Genomic DNA, 20,353 nt, shown 5'->3' with positions numbered 1-20,353 from the left:
CAGATGGACGGATGGGTTTCTTCACAAGTTCTGTGAAGAAACACAGAAACCAAGCCATCCCATGAGGAGCACTGGTTTCACAGAAGAAATTTTAATAGTGCTTTAGTGCCAGTTGCCTTAATGGGGTGGGGGTGACAGGATGCAGAAAAATGTTGGGTATGGGAAGACCTACAGTAAAAGCATGAAGGCATGAAAGCCATGATATATTGGGGGTGGGGGCAGGCGGGAATACAGCCATCAAGTTCAGAGTGGCTGCAGTGTAGTGTAGTGGATCAGTGTTGTGAGGTTAAAGCTAAGAGGGGTGAGTTGATGCCAGACTGTGAAGGCTGTATGCTAGGTCCAGGTATTGGATTCTTTATCTCTAGGTTAGTATTTGTTCCTCAGAATACTAATTCCCTGAGCTGTTTTGTGCAAAAAAACAAAGAAAAAACAAAAACAAAAAAACTCCAAAACTTTCTTTTAAGTTCATTTCTTTTGAGAGAGAGGGAGCATGCAGGCTGCAGACAGGCAGAGAGAGGGAGAAAAAGAATCCCAAGCAGGCTCTATGCTGTCAGCATTGAGCCCAAAGCAGTACTCAATCCCACAAACCACAAAATCATGACCTGAGACAAAATCAAGCCAGACATTTAACCCACCGAGCCACCCAGGTGTCCCCAAAAGTGCTTTTTGATAAAGGAAGTTTAGAAAATGCTGCAACCTAGAGTCTCCTTTCAGAGACTCATAATATACATTTGGTATAACAGGGCTGAGAAATAACCTTAGTAAAAACCATCTTAACTTAAATGCCATTTTCACAGAACTAATGATATCCCTCAAAATTCATGCTCTATAGATCACCCATGGAGATACTAAATGCTGTTCTAGGAGAGCAGGGGAACAAAGGAACTGTTAGAACAAGAATGGAACACGATCAGATTTGTTTGTCTTTCATTTTCTCCTCATCAGAAAAATATTTTTTTAGCAATTCAGGTCTGGTAAGATGTGGATGTTGCACTAAATTTGGAAGAGATGAATGGCAAAATGCCAAGAGGTGACAAAATATACGGAGGAGGGACCCCACTCAAGAGACTGTCTCAGATTAAATTGAAAAGTAATCCAAGATGGAGTACAGGTGGAATGATGGAAACACAGCAAATCAGAATGACTTCAAAGGTTAGCCTACAGACCCAGTGGAAGGCGCATCTTTAGCCAAGACAGAGAATTTCAAAGAAGTCTGCTCTGCAGAAAGGCAGTATGATGGGTGCCGGTCATTTTAAGTATAGAGTGCCTACAAAAAATTCACAGGGGCACATCACAGTGAGCACAGAAAAATGTACAGAGAAGTTAAACCACTATTATGTTGTACACCTGAAACTAAGGTAGTGTTGTATATCAACTATACTCAAATTAAAAAAAAAATTCTTTTAAGGAAAAAAACAGAAGGAAAGCAGTTAGAAATATGGCTTTTCAGCCTAGAAGGAAGGTCAGAACTAGATATATATACTGTAATCATACAGATGGTATATGAAGTCATTGGAATGGATAAAGCCCCTCCCCCAACTCTGGGAAATATGCATAGGACAAAATGTATAGAATCCTGGATACCATCATTTCAATGTATAAAATACAAAATTAATTAATATCTGATGTGACATTTTTTATACTGTCATCTGAAGGTTTTTTATTGTAATTTATTGTAATCTTAAGGTTTATTATAACGTAGAAGGTTCTGTTTTATATTATCCAGAAACAGAATATAGTGCTGAGCCTGACAATGTTTTATATTGTTGCTTTGGTCACTGCTACATCATGTAAAGAAATCAAAATATGGTTGGAACAGAACAGGGTCTAATTAAATACACCTGAAGTCCAGAGTGATTCAGAGAATTGACCAAAGTCTTGCAGCTAGTTAGTCCTGTTTGCAACTAGCCCACTATTGATTTTTTACTTTGCTTTTCTGTTTTGAGTGTCATTGCAACTACCGTATTGTAAAGGATGGAAAATAATTGCATATGTTAAAAAAATATGAAAAAAATAAATATAATTTATTATGAAAAAAAATAAATAAAAATAAAAATAAAAATTAGTTCAAATATGACATTCCCCTTCATTTTACTTGTTTCTAAGGCATGTGAGAATGCAAATGAAAGCAAATAATTCACTCACATAGGATCATTAACAGATAGTAGTAAAGCATTTTGCAGGGCACCTGGGTGGCTCAGTCAGTTAAATGTCTGGCTTCGGCTCAGGTCATGATCTCACAGTTCATGGGTTCGAGCCCCACGTCAGACTCTGTGCTAACAGCTAGCTCATGAGCCTAGACCCTGTCTTCAGATTCTGTGTCTCCTTCTTTCTGACCCTCCCCTGCCTCATACACACTCTCTCTCTCTCTCAAAAATAAGTTAAAAGGTTTAAAAAAAGAAATGCATTTTGCAACTTCCACATGTTCTCTTTTTAATTTTAATTGCTATGATATGAGTGTTAACAATAGAAGCTATTTTTTCTTGATGTAGCTGAATTGTGTTTCATTGGAACATAATGGGATTAGCCTGTATTCCTGGAAGAATGGTCAGGAAAAGCACTATCCTATATTAACAATGGCCCTATCATCCCACAAAGCCAATCAACAAGGAGTTACTAAGTGCCTAACATTAGTGAAGCACATCCTAACTCAGTTAAGAGACACACCAGAGAAAGGAAGAGTAGCAAAATCACAACTGAAGTCATGGAAGATTCCAGCAGCCACCACTTAATTGCACATAATGATTTCAACTGACTGGCATAAAGTTCCTAAACACTTAAATATAGAATCTTTTAAAAATCCATGTTAGATTTAGCGCAATTTACAATTCTCTTCAGTGAGAGGGGAATAAAACCTTCAAAAATTATGAAATATTGCTGCAGAACATGAATATACTTAATACTACTAAACTGTATACTTAAAAATTGGTTAAGAGGCATCTGGGTGACTCAGTTGGTTAAGCGTCCAACTCTTGATTTTGCCTCAGGTCATGATCTCATGGTTCATGAGTTCGAGCCCCACATGAGGGTCTGTACCAGGTAGTGCAAAGCCTGCTTACAATTCTCTGTCTCCCTCTCTCTGCCCCTCCCCTGCCAATGTGTGCATATGTTCTCTCTCTCTCAAAAATGAATAAATAAACATGTTTTTAATTTAAAAATGATTAGGATGGTAAATTTTATGCTATGTGTTTTTATCACAGTGAAAACTTTGTAAAGGAATTATGAAGTTAACTTCACATACGTTTGTCCACAAAATGTTCTATATCTTATAAGGAACAGAGAGCTGGCCAGTATTTACAGCTGGTGAGAAAGAGGTGGAACCTAAAGATTAATTAATCAGACAATGTTGCTCATGGCTTATTAAAGAGATGTTGACAAGATGAACATTGAAAAGCTAGAAAAGCTAGTATCAAAGTCAAATAGTTAAAGAGGAAAGTAGCACTAAGATCTGGAAGAATATGAGAGACTTATGAAAAGAGTAATCGATAAGATCTGATATGGATAAAGAAGGAGAATCCAAGATCATTCCAGGCTCATCATACCCAGAAAGCATTTGTTACCCAAAAAAGACCTCGGCCTGGATGTCGTTTAATCACCACGGTCCCAAAGATACCAATCTGTCATCCACGCCAGAGATCTGAACCAGGAATTCAGATGAAGCCCAAGTGACTCCAGCCTACGCATAAGCAGCTCAGCCCCCGGTCTTTCACAGAGAGGCTGCACTACTCACTCCTCCCTGTGCCTTCTTCACTTGAAGTTTACTTGGGAAGGTGAAGGGACTAACAGAGAAAAGTAAAACTCATTTCACTTCCAATTTGACGGAACTAAAGAAACTTCCGGAGAGTGACTCTCTTCTAAAAATTTGCTGTGCTCCAGGAAACGGAGCAGAACTAAGAAAAATTAAACCCTTTATAGACTTTATGCCTTTAGGCAATCGGACAACTGCTGATCTTCCTTTTCCTTTGCATCTCAGTACTGCAGGCAACTCAGAAACTCTCCTGCTCTGATCTGTACAAAAGGTCATCTGGTGTTTCCAGAACAGTCTCTGTGGTTTTCCAGTTGCTAAAACAGATTAAATTAGCATCCACAAGTACTGCAAGTCTCTCCTGTCCGCATCAACACTTGAGAGTAAGAAAGCAGGTGAATCAGAATGCCATGGGTATACCAGAGTTGGAGAATCTTACTGTAATTTATAGCATTAAAAAAAAGAAAATTCAAGTTTTTAATTAAAATCTTCAGAACCTTACCACAAAATGTTTCCGCCTTTGCAGATTAAATGGAATTTTTTCCACTTAAAAAAGGCATAGCCAATTTCTACGGGTAAAATATAAAATAGCACTTAGAAAAACAAAATGAATTTATTTTCATTGGAATGTATATGTTTAGACTGTCTTACCAACTCTGTTCTTTAAATCTGAGCCTGAATATTTATTTTTTCATCTAAAACATTGGCATGTTTTAATTTCTAATCTAAGGATATTATGGTTACCAAAACAATTTATTTTATTTTATTTTTACTACTGCTAGCTGCTTAATCTGTGAAGTACAGCTCAGGGGGAAAAATGCTGTCATAAAACCTGTTGGTATAAAGATAAGCAGTTTATTTAATATCTAATTAAATGTGGTCACCAGAGAAATCACAGCTTATGAAACTTTATCAGAAAAAGATTAATCCATTTCAGGCTTAACCCAAATGTCATAAGAGAACTCATGAATTTAGATAGGAATCCACTTATTATCCAAAGACATTTTCATATTGAGTAACAGCCTCTATTACTGGCTATATTTATACTTACTTCAGTCAAATTCACATATTTGTAGCTGTCACTGATTTCAGGGACAATTATCAAATAAGAATAATATAATAGGGAGCCCTTTCCTCTTTGTCAAAAATTTTTATAATGTTCTAAAACACTTTATGAGTTTATAGAACCCATTAATTCAGAAATTCAAAAATATTATATGGCTTGGGTCATTTTAATTCAAAAACAACTATCTATCAAAAAACTACTGAACGCCTATCATATGCTGGACTCAGGCACTGGGGAAATGAGAATGGAGAGAAGGATTCCTTCTTGTAAAGGGCTCGCAAAAATCACGAGACAAACCAACCCTTCAATGACCACTGATATAAAGTAACTACTACAGGGCTGAGGTTGTTTGTTTCCCCCCAATATCTATACATGCCTTTGTCCATAGCAAAAAAAAAAAAAAAAAGAAAATTATCTAGACATGTGGTGACCCAGCATAAAGGATGGATGCATTTCTCATCCTTCTTTGAAGCTAAGAAACCCAGGTGACTAATTGGGGCCAAATGTATAGTTGTCTATGCTCTGTGCTCCTTCCAGGTGAAAGCTTTGAATGACCAGATATGCCCTCCCCATTCCCCTTCTTCTTCCAGAGGGCTCAGAAGGAACCCGGGCCACCTTGGATCAGACAGACAAGTGTAGCACTCTTCTAGGTTTAAAGCTACAGAATGGAGCATGCGTCCATAAAAGGATGTCACAGTACAGAACCAGTGTTCCACCTCAGATTTATAATGAAAGAAAAATAAGCTTTTATTTTGTATTTAAGCTGCGGTTTTTGGAATCGATCACATGATGCGGCACCGTATTCTAATTAAGATCTAATATATGTGCTTCTTTTTCTGAGAATTTGGTACTACAGAATGTCCATTAAAAGAAAGAACCAAAATTGGTATTAAAGGCAAAGACAGCTTGGTTTCTCACTTTTTCATGAAAAATAAAACCCTGAGTTATAATAAACAAATTGTACAATAAAATATAAGTAAGAATTAAATTTGTGTTAATTCTTAGAAGAGAATGACTTAAGAAATTAGAAGTCATAATTTTTTGTTAACAAAACTGTATAGTCACATGATGAAGCTAATGATAAAAAAATCTACAGAGTAAGGAAACAGAATAGGTACCAAAAACTGATCACTGACATGTAGGTAAGTCTTGGGAAATAGTAGTGAATACAGGTGAGAAAATACAGATCAAAGCAGTTAGAAAGGAACTAACAGATAAGAAAGAAAAAGATGCTTCAACACAAGGCTACTTCCCTTAAGAGGCAAATCAAAAACAGTGTATGCAAACAATGTTTGTAAACAATGCAGAAAAATTCCCTGAACTGGAAGAATGAACTAATCTGTAATCTGGCAAGACTAGAAGAGCAATCCATGTTTCAGGAAATGCTGAGACATATTTTGATTAAGCCGCGGAAGTTTAAAATTTTTTCTTTTATGCTTTTTTATTTATTTTTGAGAGACAGAGAGAGACAGCGTGAGCAGGGTAGGGTCAGAGAGAGAGGGAGGCACAGAATCCGAAGCAGACTCCAGGCTCTGAGCTAGCTGTCAGCACAGAGCCTGACGTGGGGCTCAAACCCATGAACCGTGAGATCATGACCTGAGCTGAAGCCGGACAGTGAACCGACTGAGCCACGCGTCCCAGCTGCAGAAGTTTAAAGAAATAATTCTTTAGGTATTCAAGCAGCAAGAACCCACCATTTTCAAGAAGTAACTGAATAGGCATATTTGAAGAACATATATATACACACACACATACCAAAGCTCAAGAGAGTCTTCAAATTAGTGAAACCAAAGAAATATAAAGAGAGAAAGTGGTGAAGAAAGAGAATGTTATCTGGAACAAAATTCATCTTATGTTTGTGGGAATTTTTTTACGGTTGTGGGATTTTAGTTGATTTTTAAGTTTCATTTTCTTCTTTATTTAGATAATTTAAATGAGCATGTAACGTGTTAACAAAAACAATGAATAAGTAAGCAAAAAAATATTAAGAATAAGAATATATATGAGCAAATATACCAATATATTAATAGCAATCAACTCTGTGGTGGGTTTCTAATTTCCAAATATTATCATTTTTTGCAAGATGAACTGGATTTGGAGGAGGAATTTGGCAGGCAAACCAGGGAAGAATAATACTCCAAGCATAAAGCAAAGCCAGAGTATTATGAAAGAAAATGGCACGCTTAGGAAACAGCAAGAAGTCTGGTAAGTAGATAGGACTGAATCGTGGGTAAGATTATATGCTATGCTTAAACTTCATTCCAGCCTTTATTTTTGTCATTGATCTACCTAACATCATTCAAACCAGTTATAGTATGTTTGTCTCTATTTTTCAGGTGCAAAACCTCAAAATCCAGAAAACAGCAACAAAATAATTAAGTACAAGCTCTAACAACCCTATTCTAGGTGATGGCACGAAGACAGATGAAAAGCAGAGCCTGTCCTCAAGGTGCTTACAATATATCTGTGAGACAAGACAGACAAACAATAGTAAATAATAACAAATGGTAATATAATAACACACATTGACCTTGCAAGAATTTCGAAGAAAGGAAGCTCTTTGATGATTGGAACAGACTATGGAAGTGCACGACTTAAGCCAGGGTCTGGAAGAAAGGATCGAACATTTTGATTTAAGATTTCCAGTCTCCCAAGAAATTACATTATAGGATCCCTACCTAGAGCTACATCACAATTGCATAAAGATGGAGTGTTTATCATTTGTTTCATACTGAATTATAAAGAAAAGCTGGACTGCACAATCACTTATGCTGGAATATGGCTGTGGGGAAAAATAAACAAGCAAGTAAAGTCTTACCTTGTATCAAAATAAATTCCAGATGCATAAATTTTCATCTAGTTCCTTTATGGTTTTACATGTTAGACTTAAGTCTTTAATAGATCTATGGAAATAGCCTTTTTAACATAATTACAAAGGAAAAGATCAAAAAGAAAAAAGATACAAAATTTAATTTCTACATTATAAACAAAGGTTAATCAAGAAACTGGGAGAACTGCTTCCAATATATTTAGAAAAGATGCATCTTCTTAATTTTTAAAAAAAACTCCTAAATCATTATGAAAAAATACAAATACCTCAATGAAAAACTGAGTAAAGAATGTGAAAAGAAAATTAACAAAGATTACATACGATAACCTTTCTTCATTTTAGAATCAGAAATTAGATATCTAAAGATTTTTCCTTGAAAATATGATATATATACAAATATATAAGGCTACACATTGCAGAATAATTTACCATAGTGAAAAAACCCTAAAAAACAGCTTAACTGTCCAACAAAAGGATTGTGTAAATAAATTATGTTATCTCCATAGGATAAAACCGCTGAAGTTCCCAACTAAATGAGATGCAAAGACCATACACTGAATGTTGCCAAAGACTATTCAATGACATGGCAAAGTGGTTATGGTATGTAAGGAAAATAATTGGGAAAATAACCATATATGTTTGCTTCATCCCAATTCAATAAAGAAGGTCTAAGTATAGAAAAAAGACCAGAAGGATCTATACCAAAATGTTAACTATTAACTGTGACTATTTCCAGATTTCAGGATTACATGTGATTTTTTTCTCCTTCGTATTCTTAATGTTATCCAAATTTTTATAATGAAGACATATTACTCTCAAAATCTTTGCTGCCCTTTGCAGCAAAACTTCTGGAAAGAGCTGTCTGTATGTAATACCTCAAATTCCTTTTGATTTTCTCTTAAACTCAGACTTTGGCCCTCAAAATGCTCATTGAGGTAACTGGTGACTTCCATGTTACTAAATCCAACATCAGCAGAATTGAAACTGATGAATTTCCTTCCCTGTTTATACCCTCTTTCCTCATGTCTTCTAGATACTGCACTGTTTTCTTCCTGCCTACTGATCCCTTCCTTCCGGTCTCCTTTGCTGGCACCTTCTCTTCTTACTAAACCCTTGACGTAGGAGTACATGAGGGCTCAGCCTTCTCTTTCGTCACACTCACCTGAGTGACCTCATCCAGCCTCATGCATTATCACATGTACGCCAATGACTTCCAAATCTGTAGCTTCCGTCCAGATACATATTTCTTTCTCTACCAAATTCCACACCTGTGGCTCCAATGTATGTGCCTACTCATTTCTAGCTGGATGTCTAATAGATACCTCAAACTCCAATAAGCTCATAGGAATTCCTGCTCTTCTACTCAAAAACTTGCTTCATATATAGCTTTCCCCGTCTCCGTTGAAAGTAACTTCTTTCTTTCAGTTGCCCAAGTCAAAAATCTGTCCTCAATTCTTCTCCCATCTGTCATCCAGTCAATTCTATATCCAGAATCCAACTTTTTCATCATCTTTGTTACAACCTAGGTCCTATAACTATTATCATCTCTGCACCCACCCACTCCCTCAGCCTCAGATTAGGGAGGTGATCTGCTGCCAAGTGATCTCCTGCTTCCACCTCTACCCATTATAGTTTATTCTCAACACGACAGCCACACTGATCCTTGTAATACTTAAGTCAGATCATGACACTTTGCGCTCAGAACCCCTGAAGGGCTCCCAATTCTCACTTACAGTAACACCATGGTCCTTGCTGTGGCCGAAAGCCCTTATATGATGTGGGTTCCTCTCCCATTTCCTTCCTTCTTGTACTATACACTCCAACACACTGTCCTCTTGGTATTATAGGACAAGGAGATGTGTTCCCACTTGCGCCTTTGCCCTAGCTACCCACTCTACTCTAGCTAACTTCTTCTTTCTCCACATACCTCCTGCTAACCTTGCCTCACCCTCTTCTGGTTCATATTTCACTTTCTTATGTGGATTACTTTATCTGCCCTTTTTAATATTGCAACCTGCTCCCTATCCTCCAAACCTATTTGCACCCCTCCACAGGTGTAAACCAGCTCCTTTTACTCTGCTGTGCTTGTTCCCTTTTCTGAAATACTAAACACAAATTATAAAAGGGCAAAAAAGGGTAATAAAAAAAAGTAATCAAGATAGGCTATGCTGAAGCAAGGAAGGTTCCTCTGAAAATTCATGTTTAAATTACTTTGATGCCATCTGGTAAAGGGTGGCATAAGCCTGAGGGAGGGACTGTCCAGAAGACCTAACCTACAGGAATTAATAATAAAACACAAACACCGGGGAAACAGCCAGCAATTGGAAGTCCCAGTGGGCACCCCTAAAGCTAAGAAGTGCAAGTTATTGGAAGGTTGATTTATACATCAACATAAGGAAGGGTGAGAGCCGTCCAAAGATGGGAAGCCTATCCCAGGAGGTAGTAATTTCCCTCTTAGCTGTGGGGTTTGAGCACAAACAGGATGAGCCTCAATAGGGACATCAGAGAGAGGAGTCAAACATCCCACAGGAGGTTTGGAGTAGACCTTCCATCACCCAGGCGCTCTCTGTGAGATTTTCAAGATAACCAAGAATGAGGGGGGAGGGAGTGGCAGATCTATATTTGTTTCCAGGGCTTATGTAGATCAGTAACTGAATGCACACATTTTTCTATTTTCTACTGTTTAGCCTTCTGTCACACAGATAAAGAGTCAACCATTTACTGTGTACTATAGGCATGTCACTGGCTGTGTCGACCCAATGCTATGTAACCAGCATATTTCTGAGGGATATGTCTCCAAGACAACAAATAAACAGAACTCTGGACAAATGTGTGGATTATGTTTACATAAATTATGAAATAATGCATTACCATGAATAAGTCAAACAGGAATCATGATAGAAACAAGATCCATGAAGCACAAAATGACATACAGAGAAAAAGGGCCAAAGGGACATTCTGGGAATCAGTGCCCATTGGAATCAATCAGTGTGTCTAAGAACTCCATGTATTCCTAGCTATTTCAAATCCATTAAAACTTAATTCACATGGCAGAAAGTTTGAAAATGTGGTCTCTCCCGCACTGTCCCCTGGCCCCCTCATCACCCTCCTCATTACCAAGTCCTCATGCTACAGCTCCCATCCTGTGGCCAGAGAAAGAAGCATCTGCCTGCAGCACAGACACAGAATGCTGCGCACACTGCCCCCAGGCCAAAGCTTCTGCTCATGAAAACCAAACAAAGGAGAACAAGGAAAAAGAGGCAGAGCACATAACATCACTGGCAGAGCCACTCCCTGCTTTGGCTTTTGTTTCTGAGGCCGCAATATAGCTCTATGGTTTATTTTACATGGGCTGTGTTTATATACATCAGTAAATATGGTTCCCATTTCTCTTTGTAACAGCAGCTATAAATTATATGTTGGAAGTGTTTGGCTTTTCTCTTCCCATAAAAGGTTTGGCAGGAATTACTGAGGCCCCGAGGAGAGGAGGTCAGTGGTTGGAGGGGAGTGACTTCCTTCACCCATATCCTTAAATTAATTAACTAATTCAATAAATACCTATTGAGCACAAACTATGTGCCAGGCACAGTTAGGGAAACTTCAGTAAACAAAGCAGTAAAAACAAAACAAAATCCTTGCTTTTTTTGCATGGATAGTCTAGTGAAATTCACCACCTCACCTCAATTTCCCGATTCTGAGCTCTCAAACTATCTAGGGCTGAGCATATTAGAAGGTAAATGTGAAGTAAACATAGCTACTATAAATAATAATAATAATTGTTATTATTATGAGTTATTTTTATTGTGGATTTTTAAGTGCTTACTATATGCCACACTATCATAAGCACTGTACAAGTATTAACTTATTAAATAGTCATAAAAACACTATCAAATGCTATCAGGTACCATTTATCGAATTGTCTCCCTCGCAATTTTAAACTTTAGATAGAAATAGGGTCTGTACCGAGGTAATCAAGTTAACAATGAGGTCATTAGGGTGGGCCCTAATCCAGAATGACTGATGTCCTTACAGAAAGGGGAAATTTAGACAGACACACACATAGAGGGAAAACAACATAAAGACATGGGGAGAAGACAGCCATCTTCAAGCCAGCAAAGCTGGGCTACAACAGATTCTCCCTCGCAGCCCACAAAAGAAACCCAACTCTTCCAACACCTTGATTTCAGGGTTCTGGCGTCCAGAACTGTGAGACGATTAATTTGTGTTGTTCTAAACCAACCAATTTGTGGTACTCTGTTACAGCATCCCTAGTTTACTAGTCTAATTCCATGTCACAGATGAAGCCACGGAGACACAAGGTCATCTGGCCAACAGACTAAGAGTCAAAGTCAGACAATGTAGCTCCAGAAAACACACTTCTCATTCTGTTCTAAAATCAGGACAATTACTACAGAGATCAGTCCCAGTCAGTATCACTCCTCAACACGTCTGTTGATCCTAAAGCCCAACCTTCGACCAAAATAGAAAACTGCAATGTCCAGGGGTGGCCGGCACGCTGCTTGTCACACCTGCAGCTACAGGACGAAGTGTGTGACTGGCAGTAGAGAAACTGCGCTCCTGTCTACCATAAAGGCATGCTAATGCTGGTTAATCATGTGGGTAAGTGATTCTTCTGCTTGGTCCAATTAAACATGCTATTTAATACAGTGTGGCTTCAAAGAGATCTATTTCAATGAGTCATTCAAAATACTACCTGGAAATTTTAACACTTTTCCTCAGCCCATATCTTGTTGATTTTATATTTCATTTAACTGGAAATAAAGCTCAAGTGTGATATGTTCCACTACAGGTAATAATAGCTCGGGAAAGCCAAATACACAGAACGAGAGAAAATTCGATCCCAGGCTTGGCAATAAAATCTCAGGAGGGGGCTAAGCATTAAATAAGGGAGAATCATGTCACTCAGGCTTTGTGACATTAATCCAGGATAATCCCAGTCTTCAAGATTGCCATTATTTCCAACAAACAAACACCAAATAAACTTTCAGAATTTCATTTTTCTTTTTCTTCTCCCCTCATCTCTCTGTCTCTCTCACTCTAGCTCACACAGATGCACACACATGACCACTTCCAATACTATCATTTCTGTCTCTTGTTTGTTTTTTGTCATTTCAGAGGCATTTCTAGTAAGAGTCATGTAGCCAATACTTACTGAATGCTTACTATATTGTCACTGTGCTAAGTACGTGACATTCTTCAACTCATCAACTGACTCGTCTTTTCAGCAACTCTCCACATAGATATAATCATTTTTTCCACACATAAGAAAACTGAGGCCCAGAGAAGTTAAACTGCTTGCCCTGGGCCACATGGCAGAGCCAGAATTCAAACCTACACCGTGCAGAGCCATCAGGATTCCACTGTGCAGCCTGTGTATCTAAAAGTTTCCCCAGGATTTCCAAACAAGGACAGATGAAATACAAAAGAAGAGGCTTTTATCATTGGACTGTATAGTGATACTTTTTCCGGGGTGGGAGAGGTTCTTGGATTATATGCCATCTTTTCATGTGGCTCCAAACACAGAGGACTCAGGCTCTTGATTGGCCTCAGGTTTGGAGTCAACACACATAAGGTTGCAGTTTAAGGGAAAACAGCTCTGTAATCTGTCCAGATGCTTTCCGGGAGAGGAAACTTTATGAGAATTGAGAAAATATACAGGGAAAGTAGAGTGGACTCGCTAATAGCCTCCTTCTGGGTCTCGCCCTCAATGCCTCCATCATTGGAAGTAGTTTCCTACCTTATGGCTAGAAAACGTGGTTTTATAATAGGAACCCAGAGAGGAAAGGGGATGGAAAAGGACACCAGCAGCACCCTTACAAGACACATTTTAATATGCTTTCTTCAAAGTTTTCAATAAAGGGTTATAGAAACTGAAGTTATTTTTAAGTGACTAAGTGCTTTACCTTTCAGAGCTTTGCTGGCTGAACATAAAAGTACCAAAAAATATGGAAACATTTCCACTTGCCAGCCTTCATTTTGACCTTCAGAATGACCCATCTATAAGATGCAAAACAAGTCCTTTCATCCCACATCTGAGATCAAAGTTGTGGGTCTTCACTGTTTTAAGTCTACAGGGTACAAGTTGGTACGCCCTCACTGCAGGAATGGACAGCATGCATTACATTGAAGTGCAGAGCGCGACCATCTGTGCCAGTACTAAGCCCCCCACTTCTGCTGTCCCACAAGATGCAGCCTCTGTCTGCAGTGGTTCAAGGAGGATGGAGGTGATGACGATGGGGAGGATGAAACCACGACAGACAGGGAAACCGAGTCCCAGTCTGGCCCTACACCCTCATTTCATCAATGAGCCATCAAATAGCATGCTTCCATTTGAAAACATTATACATCTCAAATGTAATTAAGAAATTTAGACTGGCATGAATATATAATGTACACATTGCTCTGCAGATGCCTTTCCCATCCGACAGGCTGGTGCCAACTTTAATTTGGAAGAAATCCATTTTCATACAAAGGTAACCAAGAGTGACAGGAAATAGGAAGCCTACATCATTTATCTTCTGTGAACTTAGAGGAAAAAAATCAGTTAATTGCTTTTCTAGGAAGCTATTTTGTGGAATCATGGTGCTTTATCTTTCTGTTCTTATTCATGGTATAAATGGTGCTTTTAAAATGCCCATTGTGAAAATGCTGATTAATCAATACATCTTCAAGTATTTACTTATTTTAATAAACAAAATTCTGACCAACCAAAAATGGTGTGTCTGTTTTTGGGGATGAATTCTCAATCACTGGGAAAACTCCTAATATACACACAGTCTATTAACTGATACTCAAATTTAGGCATCTCTTTCCTCATCACAGACTAACCTAAGAGCAACAGCTCCTGCATTCTCTCCTTGCTTCCCTGGCTTTTCAGATGTGTTCTATTCTCTGCCATCAGAGCCCTTTGCGAGAGCGGGCTTAAATCACTGCTACTTCCTAAATTAATAACAAGCAGAAACTAAAATGTGTATGTTTTGGAATACCACTGAAGTCGTAACTTGCCGAACAAACTGATTTCATAGCCCATGAGGCCGATATTCCCATATTTTATAGGATTGCCTCATTTCTGTCTTCCTGTATCACTTAGCATTATACATATGTATTTTTAAATTCTACCAAGTTTTAGGCCAATATAAATCACTCGTTTCAAATCTAAAATTATCATTTTAAAGGGTGCCAGAGTGGCTCAGTGGGTTAAGCATCCGACTTCAGTGCAGGTCATGATCTCACAGCTCACGGCTTTAAGCCCCATGTCAGGCTCTGTGCTAACAGCCAGAGCCTGGAGCCTGCTTCATATTCTGTGTCTCCCTCCTCTCTGCCCCTCCCCTGCTTACCCTATGTCTGTCTGTCTGTCTGTCTGTCTCTCTCTCTCTCAAAAATAAACAAACATTTAAAAATAAAATAAAATAAAATAATCATTTTAATAATAATGTCATATGATTCCATGAGTGAAGGATAGATATAGCATGAAGCTAATGACACACAAGCTTCAGGGCCTCTTAAGTGAACACTCCTCCAAGGACCCAGGAGGGGCTCTAGCAAGGAGTTAAAGCATGTTTTGGGTAAAATTTCAAGCATCAGATAATTTTTCTACTCCTTCTTTTCTAACGAAAACTCCCAAGACAGTATTTACTTTAGGTCCCACAAAACCTGTATCCACTTCTCTAGGTTAACAGTCACTAGTATCTAGATCTTGAACTACATGTTAAGAGTAAAACATTTATTTTGCATGTGTATGTGAAACAAAAAATAATTTGCTTCAACTGCAAATAAGATTTAGTGTGCCCTACCCAAGAATGTTCTAGAACACATGCTGCAGTCATTTCTTATGTCCCTCACCTAATGCTAGTCCCCCTTCCGAGTAACCCTCCAGGGAGGCTTACTTAATGAGAGATGGCATCAAAAATATGTTTTTCATTAAACACAAAACTGTGCTGGGAAAAACTAGCCAAGAGATAGGTGTATCAGTTAAGGAACTCCCTTGAGGTCTTTAACTTCCACATCAAATTGCACTGAATTTTTCCACACTAATTACCTATTATTGAAGACTAAAGAATTATAACAAATAATTCACCATGGCAGCAGATAGAGTGCAGATGTTGTAAGAAAAAGAATCAAAATTTTATGAAGTGTAAAATCAGGTAAAAGAGATTCACAAATTCTCAATTCATAAAAATAACATTGAATAGTTTTCTACCGCAAGGATTATGGAGGTGAGGAAATTTTCTAGGACTAGAAGGCCAGTTTTAAATTTAGTTTGGACTATACGTGACAGAAATTGCAAATTAAAAGCTAAGTGCTGGAGTCTAATTTATTCAATTCATGTAAATTTCCTGCACGCAGAGATCACATCTTACATTTTTTTTTTCAATTTCTCACATCACATCACACCTACTCATTGATTTGATTTCTTGTGAGGGCTGCACCTATACAATGCCATACAGCTATATTTGGATCTCCCTTGCCCTTACGTCATTTTTACCTAACACTTCCTTTCAGCCCCCAACTCCTTCACACTAGCCTAAGTCTTACTCTACAGCTAATGCCCTGGGAAAGTATAGGCAAGTCATGTAAGTGCCCTCCAGCTCACTGCCTCTGTAAACTTCCCTAAAACAATGCATTCCTTACTTCATTGGAAATTAATGTCAGTACTATCAAGAGAACATTTTTATATAGGTACTATCTGTGTAAAAAAATAGGCATTAATATTTCTTGTTTGCCACATTTGTTTTATTCTCTCCAGAAAATAAACGCAAATATTCCCATAAGCAAATTCTGGTTAGCTGAAAAAATTCTTCAGTTTCTATGCTATGATTGTGGATTTTACATAGATGTCCTATAAATACTGAATAATATACCTGCAAAAGGATATATATAAAAGGGACTCTTCAAGTACTGTAAAAAAACAAACAAGGAAACAAAAAACTCTTTGAGTCTGAAAGATGGAAAATGTACCGTATAGCTACTATCCTGCTGCTAATTGGGAAAAAGTCATTTGCTTATTATGATAGACTTGTTAAACACACAAGTGTTACAAAATTCAAATTACCATATTTTTCATAATATGCAAAGATATTTTTGCTAAAATAAGGGCTGTACATCTCTCATACCAAAAACAAAACAAAACAAAACAAAAAAAACAGATCCACCAATTAAAACTCTGTTCTACGAACAACACTTCTTACCCTTTTCTATCCACCCATGATTGGCCTCTCTATGAGTATTCAGTATAGAATGTTATGAGGGGAGCAAGCTGACTGGCTCGATGTCATTACAGGGGGAAATGAAACACTTCCTGTATAAAAGCTCTAATTTCTCTTGGTATGACTTTCTCTCTCAAGCATTTCCCTCTTTCTGTAATTACCGAACCGTAGTACAATGTGTCATTTCCAATCTGGGGTCTTGGAAGGGCGTCCTGAAAGTGTCCATGTTATTAATGGCATACCCAAAAGCCTAATGAAAACTGTATAGTTATCTGCACAGGGCTGCCCTGGCTATCAAATACTGGCTTCTACCCAGGGCTTTATCAACTCATTGGGTTACAAAGTAAATAAATAAATTACTACCTCATAAATTTGAAGTTTCTTTGCCACATAAAAATCATTGTAACAGAGAATCAATTGGAAGTACAATTATAAAGGATTCCTGGTGGTTGCAGCCACCTCTGTTCAAGGATAAGCCAGTTTTATTTGCCAGGTCATCTGACAATAACAAAAATCAAAGGGCTTGATAAGTTCATTTTGTAAGATGATATTAATGTGTGTTTCCTACAAATTTTTAAAAACAAAAATGCTTGCAGAAATTATATGTTGCTTCTAATAATTCCTAAGAACACTTTATGGGATCCATCATAAATGAATAATTAAAAGGAGTTACTGGTAAACATGTCACTTAATATCCTCATTAGAACCTGTATAAACATCTCAGAGTAAAAAATATATCTTCTCCTTCAAGGGTAATATGTTGATCTCCCAACTGGTACATGGTGCTTTCTAAGGTGACAGCCCAGCTCAGAAATGATTAACTTCAGCCTTGTCAGACTCCCAACAAGAAACGTAAAATCATTTGTGTTTCATTTGGTTATTAAATCAAATTAAGACATAAAGAATATCTTGCAGCATTACTCCAACTTTAAAAATGACTATATCTAAAAGATAAAAACTGGACAGTTCTTAAACCCAACACTCTAGAATTCACATTTTATGTTTGTATACCACATCACAGCAAAACAAGAAAAATGTACAGGCATACTTTTTCATGTGCTCTTGACAACTATCGTCTATTTGGAATATAGTATGAAATGTGCTTCTTTAAGACAAAACTTCATTTTCAATCCAGATTTACTGTTCAAGTGAGTAGTCATGACTTCTTTACTGCCTCTGTGATTATGTGATTTGCCTTTTTGAATTCTAATATTCTATACATCCAATATACACATTTAATAATGCAATAAATAAATACTTTAGATTAAATTCAAGATGCAAACCAGAAGAATCTGAACTACAAGATTTCCCTCTCTTTGAATAACCTAAGATCATTTTTATAGGACAAGGAGAGTTTTTACTTGAATAAAATCAATTAACCTAGATTTTAAATATTAGGATATGGATGAGATATCAATACATTTGAATATTCATCTTATTCAATATTGAATCTTTTTCTTAAGGCAGGCTCCATGCCCAACACAAGGCTCAAACTCACAACCATGAAATGAAGATCTTGTATCAAGAGTCAGATACTCCACCAACCAAGCCACCCAGGTGCCCCTCAATATTGAGTCATTACATAGTTACTTTAAAAATCACTATGAAGCTTACTTTGTGAAGTTTGTCCTTGACAAAGCGACAAAAAATGTTGAACTTCTGACCGCTTTTACATAAAAATTAACCTCTTTATATATAGCCTTTATAATACTTTTATTTCTAATATATAATATCTGTGTCAACACTGACTCAATAACAAAAAATATCCCTCAAACTATACTGAAGGAGACATTCCTTTCTGAACGAATGCAGACACATAACTGCATATGTTGGAACTTAAAATAATTTGGTGATAATAATTTGAGAAAATTGGTAAGAAACCATTATTTATGTGCACATTCTCCTTTACGGATTGCTACAAATCCTGCCACATGGAGTCATTCACACACTGAAATAAAGACACATGGGAGTTTGATTTGTAAGTGTCCGGTGGTCACTTAGAACTGCTCAGGTGTGTATGGATGGTATTGAGAAGACTTACCTCTCCTTGCTTGGGGATGCTGAACTTGGACAGTTTGGCCTTGGCTCTGGTGGACTCTGGCTTGGTGGCCGGGACTCCCCTGTATGATGGACAGTGCACACCGGTTTCTGTGGATGACTTAAGCTTTGGAGACTCATCAGGAGCCTGATCTTGGCCATCCATTGGCCGCACATATGCAGTTGGTTTCTGCTGGACCAGGCTGGGCTTTGAAGCCAGGGATGGAGGAAAGTTCTGAACACAGTGTCCGCTGCTGCTGTGCTTGGCTGCCATAGCAGGTGGCCTTTCCTGGGTCTGAAGACCCACCTCTACATTGCACACTTGCTTGGCTCGTGGCTGCTGTCTGCCAACACCATCTCCAAGCAAGGTCCTGAGAGAGCCTTGTTGTGCTGAGTTGGAAGAAGAAGAAGAAGAGGAAGATGAGGATGAGAGGCTCGACACAGAGTGGTTAGGTTTTTTATTATGGTTCTTTGGGTTAGTAGATCTGCTCAAATCAAGCAACCTGTGTCCGTGCTTACTTGCTCTCTGTTGGCCATCTGACGGTGGGTGCCCAGCCTTCTGCCAGCCCATGGTGCCCCTCTTACTCTGCTGCACGGGGACAGCTGCTGGTGTGGAAGACGCAGTACTACAGACAGATGAGGGCTGGGTCTGGGCTCTTGAATCTGCAACAAAATGTTCATCGATCTTGTTCACAGGAGCCTGAGGAACCCCAGGTTTGGGAACGCCAACGAGATGGCTCTGATTAGATCTATCAGTTAAAAAGTCTTTCATTTCATCGTAATTGCCTAAAGTATTCTGGATCCGGTTGGAGAGCTCATCCCCCTTGTTAGTCTGGAGAAAGAGAAACACATGTACCCTGCTGTTAGAGACCACAGAAACACAGAAAACAATGAAGAGGTGTCATTATTGATCAGAGTCAAGCTTGCCACATTCAGAATGAGAGCTGGCGAAGGACACTGAAACTGTCCTTTGCTGAAGAAGTCCGTCCACACTCTGCATCATGCCAGGACCAAGAAGCTGTTGACTTTAGACTACACAAAAAGGTATCTGTCCTTGGGGGTGCACTGCAGCTAAGTAAATCAGAAAATTTACCACTGTGGCTGCACAAAACAGTCTTGATTAAGGATTTCCAGGATTGGGTTTTCTTTTTTTTTTTTTATAGTCCCTTTGGAAGCTTTTCTTGAAAATTCAAATTTGGCTCAAATTGTTTTGCTGCCAATTTCTAAATCTGTATTATTCTTGTGAGAAACCCAGAGGGACAGGCAAAAGAAGTCAGCATAATGCTTAAAATAAACATGGGGCTAAACATGCATGAAGTCACCCCCTAAACTATCCATAGTTCTGTGCCTCCTCAGATGAGAGTGAAATCTTGGAAGACCTTTCATTTTGGAGGAGAGGCTGTATCTCTGGCCTTTGGTATAAATGAGAAACAATCCAGCAGCTTTTT

General features: G+C 38.2%; 1 protein-coding gene across 1 annotated transcript in view; it reads right to left on the bottom strand.

The window, feature by feature from the left end:
- Positions 1 to 20,353, bottom strand: part of AFF3 (AF4/FMR2 family member 3) — a 525,761-nt gene that overhangs the window by 414,308 nt on the left and 91,100 nt on the right. The window contains exons 5-6 of the mRNA XM_029938501.1: positions 19,425 to 19,737; positions 18,910 to 19,295 (exon numbers count right to left, since the gene is read on the bottom strand). Of these exons, the coding sequence (XP_029794361.1) occupies positions 18,910 to 19,295; positions 19,425 to 19,737 (699 nt within the window). The remainder of the gene's footprint in view (positions 1 to 18,909; positions 19,296 to 19,424; positions 19,738 to 20,353) is intronic.

The sequence above is a fragment of the Suricata suricatta genome, chromosome 4 (assembly GCF_006229205.1).
Source record: "Suricata suricatta isolate VVHF042 chromosome 4, meerkat_22Aug2017_6uvM2_HiC, whole genome shotgun sequence".
Taxonomy (NCBI): domain Eukaryota; kingdom Metazoa; phylum Chordata; class Mammalia; order Carnivora; family Herpestidae; genus Suricata; species Suricata suricatta.
This window is presented reverse-complemented; position numbering and strand designations above follow the sequence as displayed.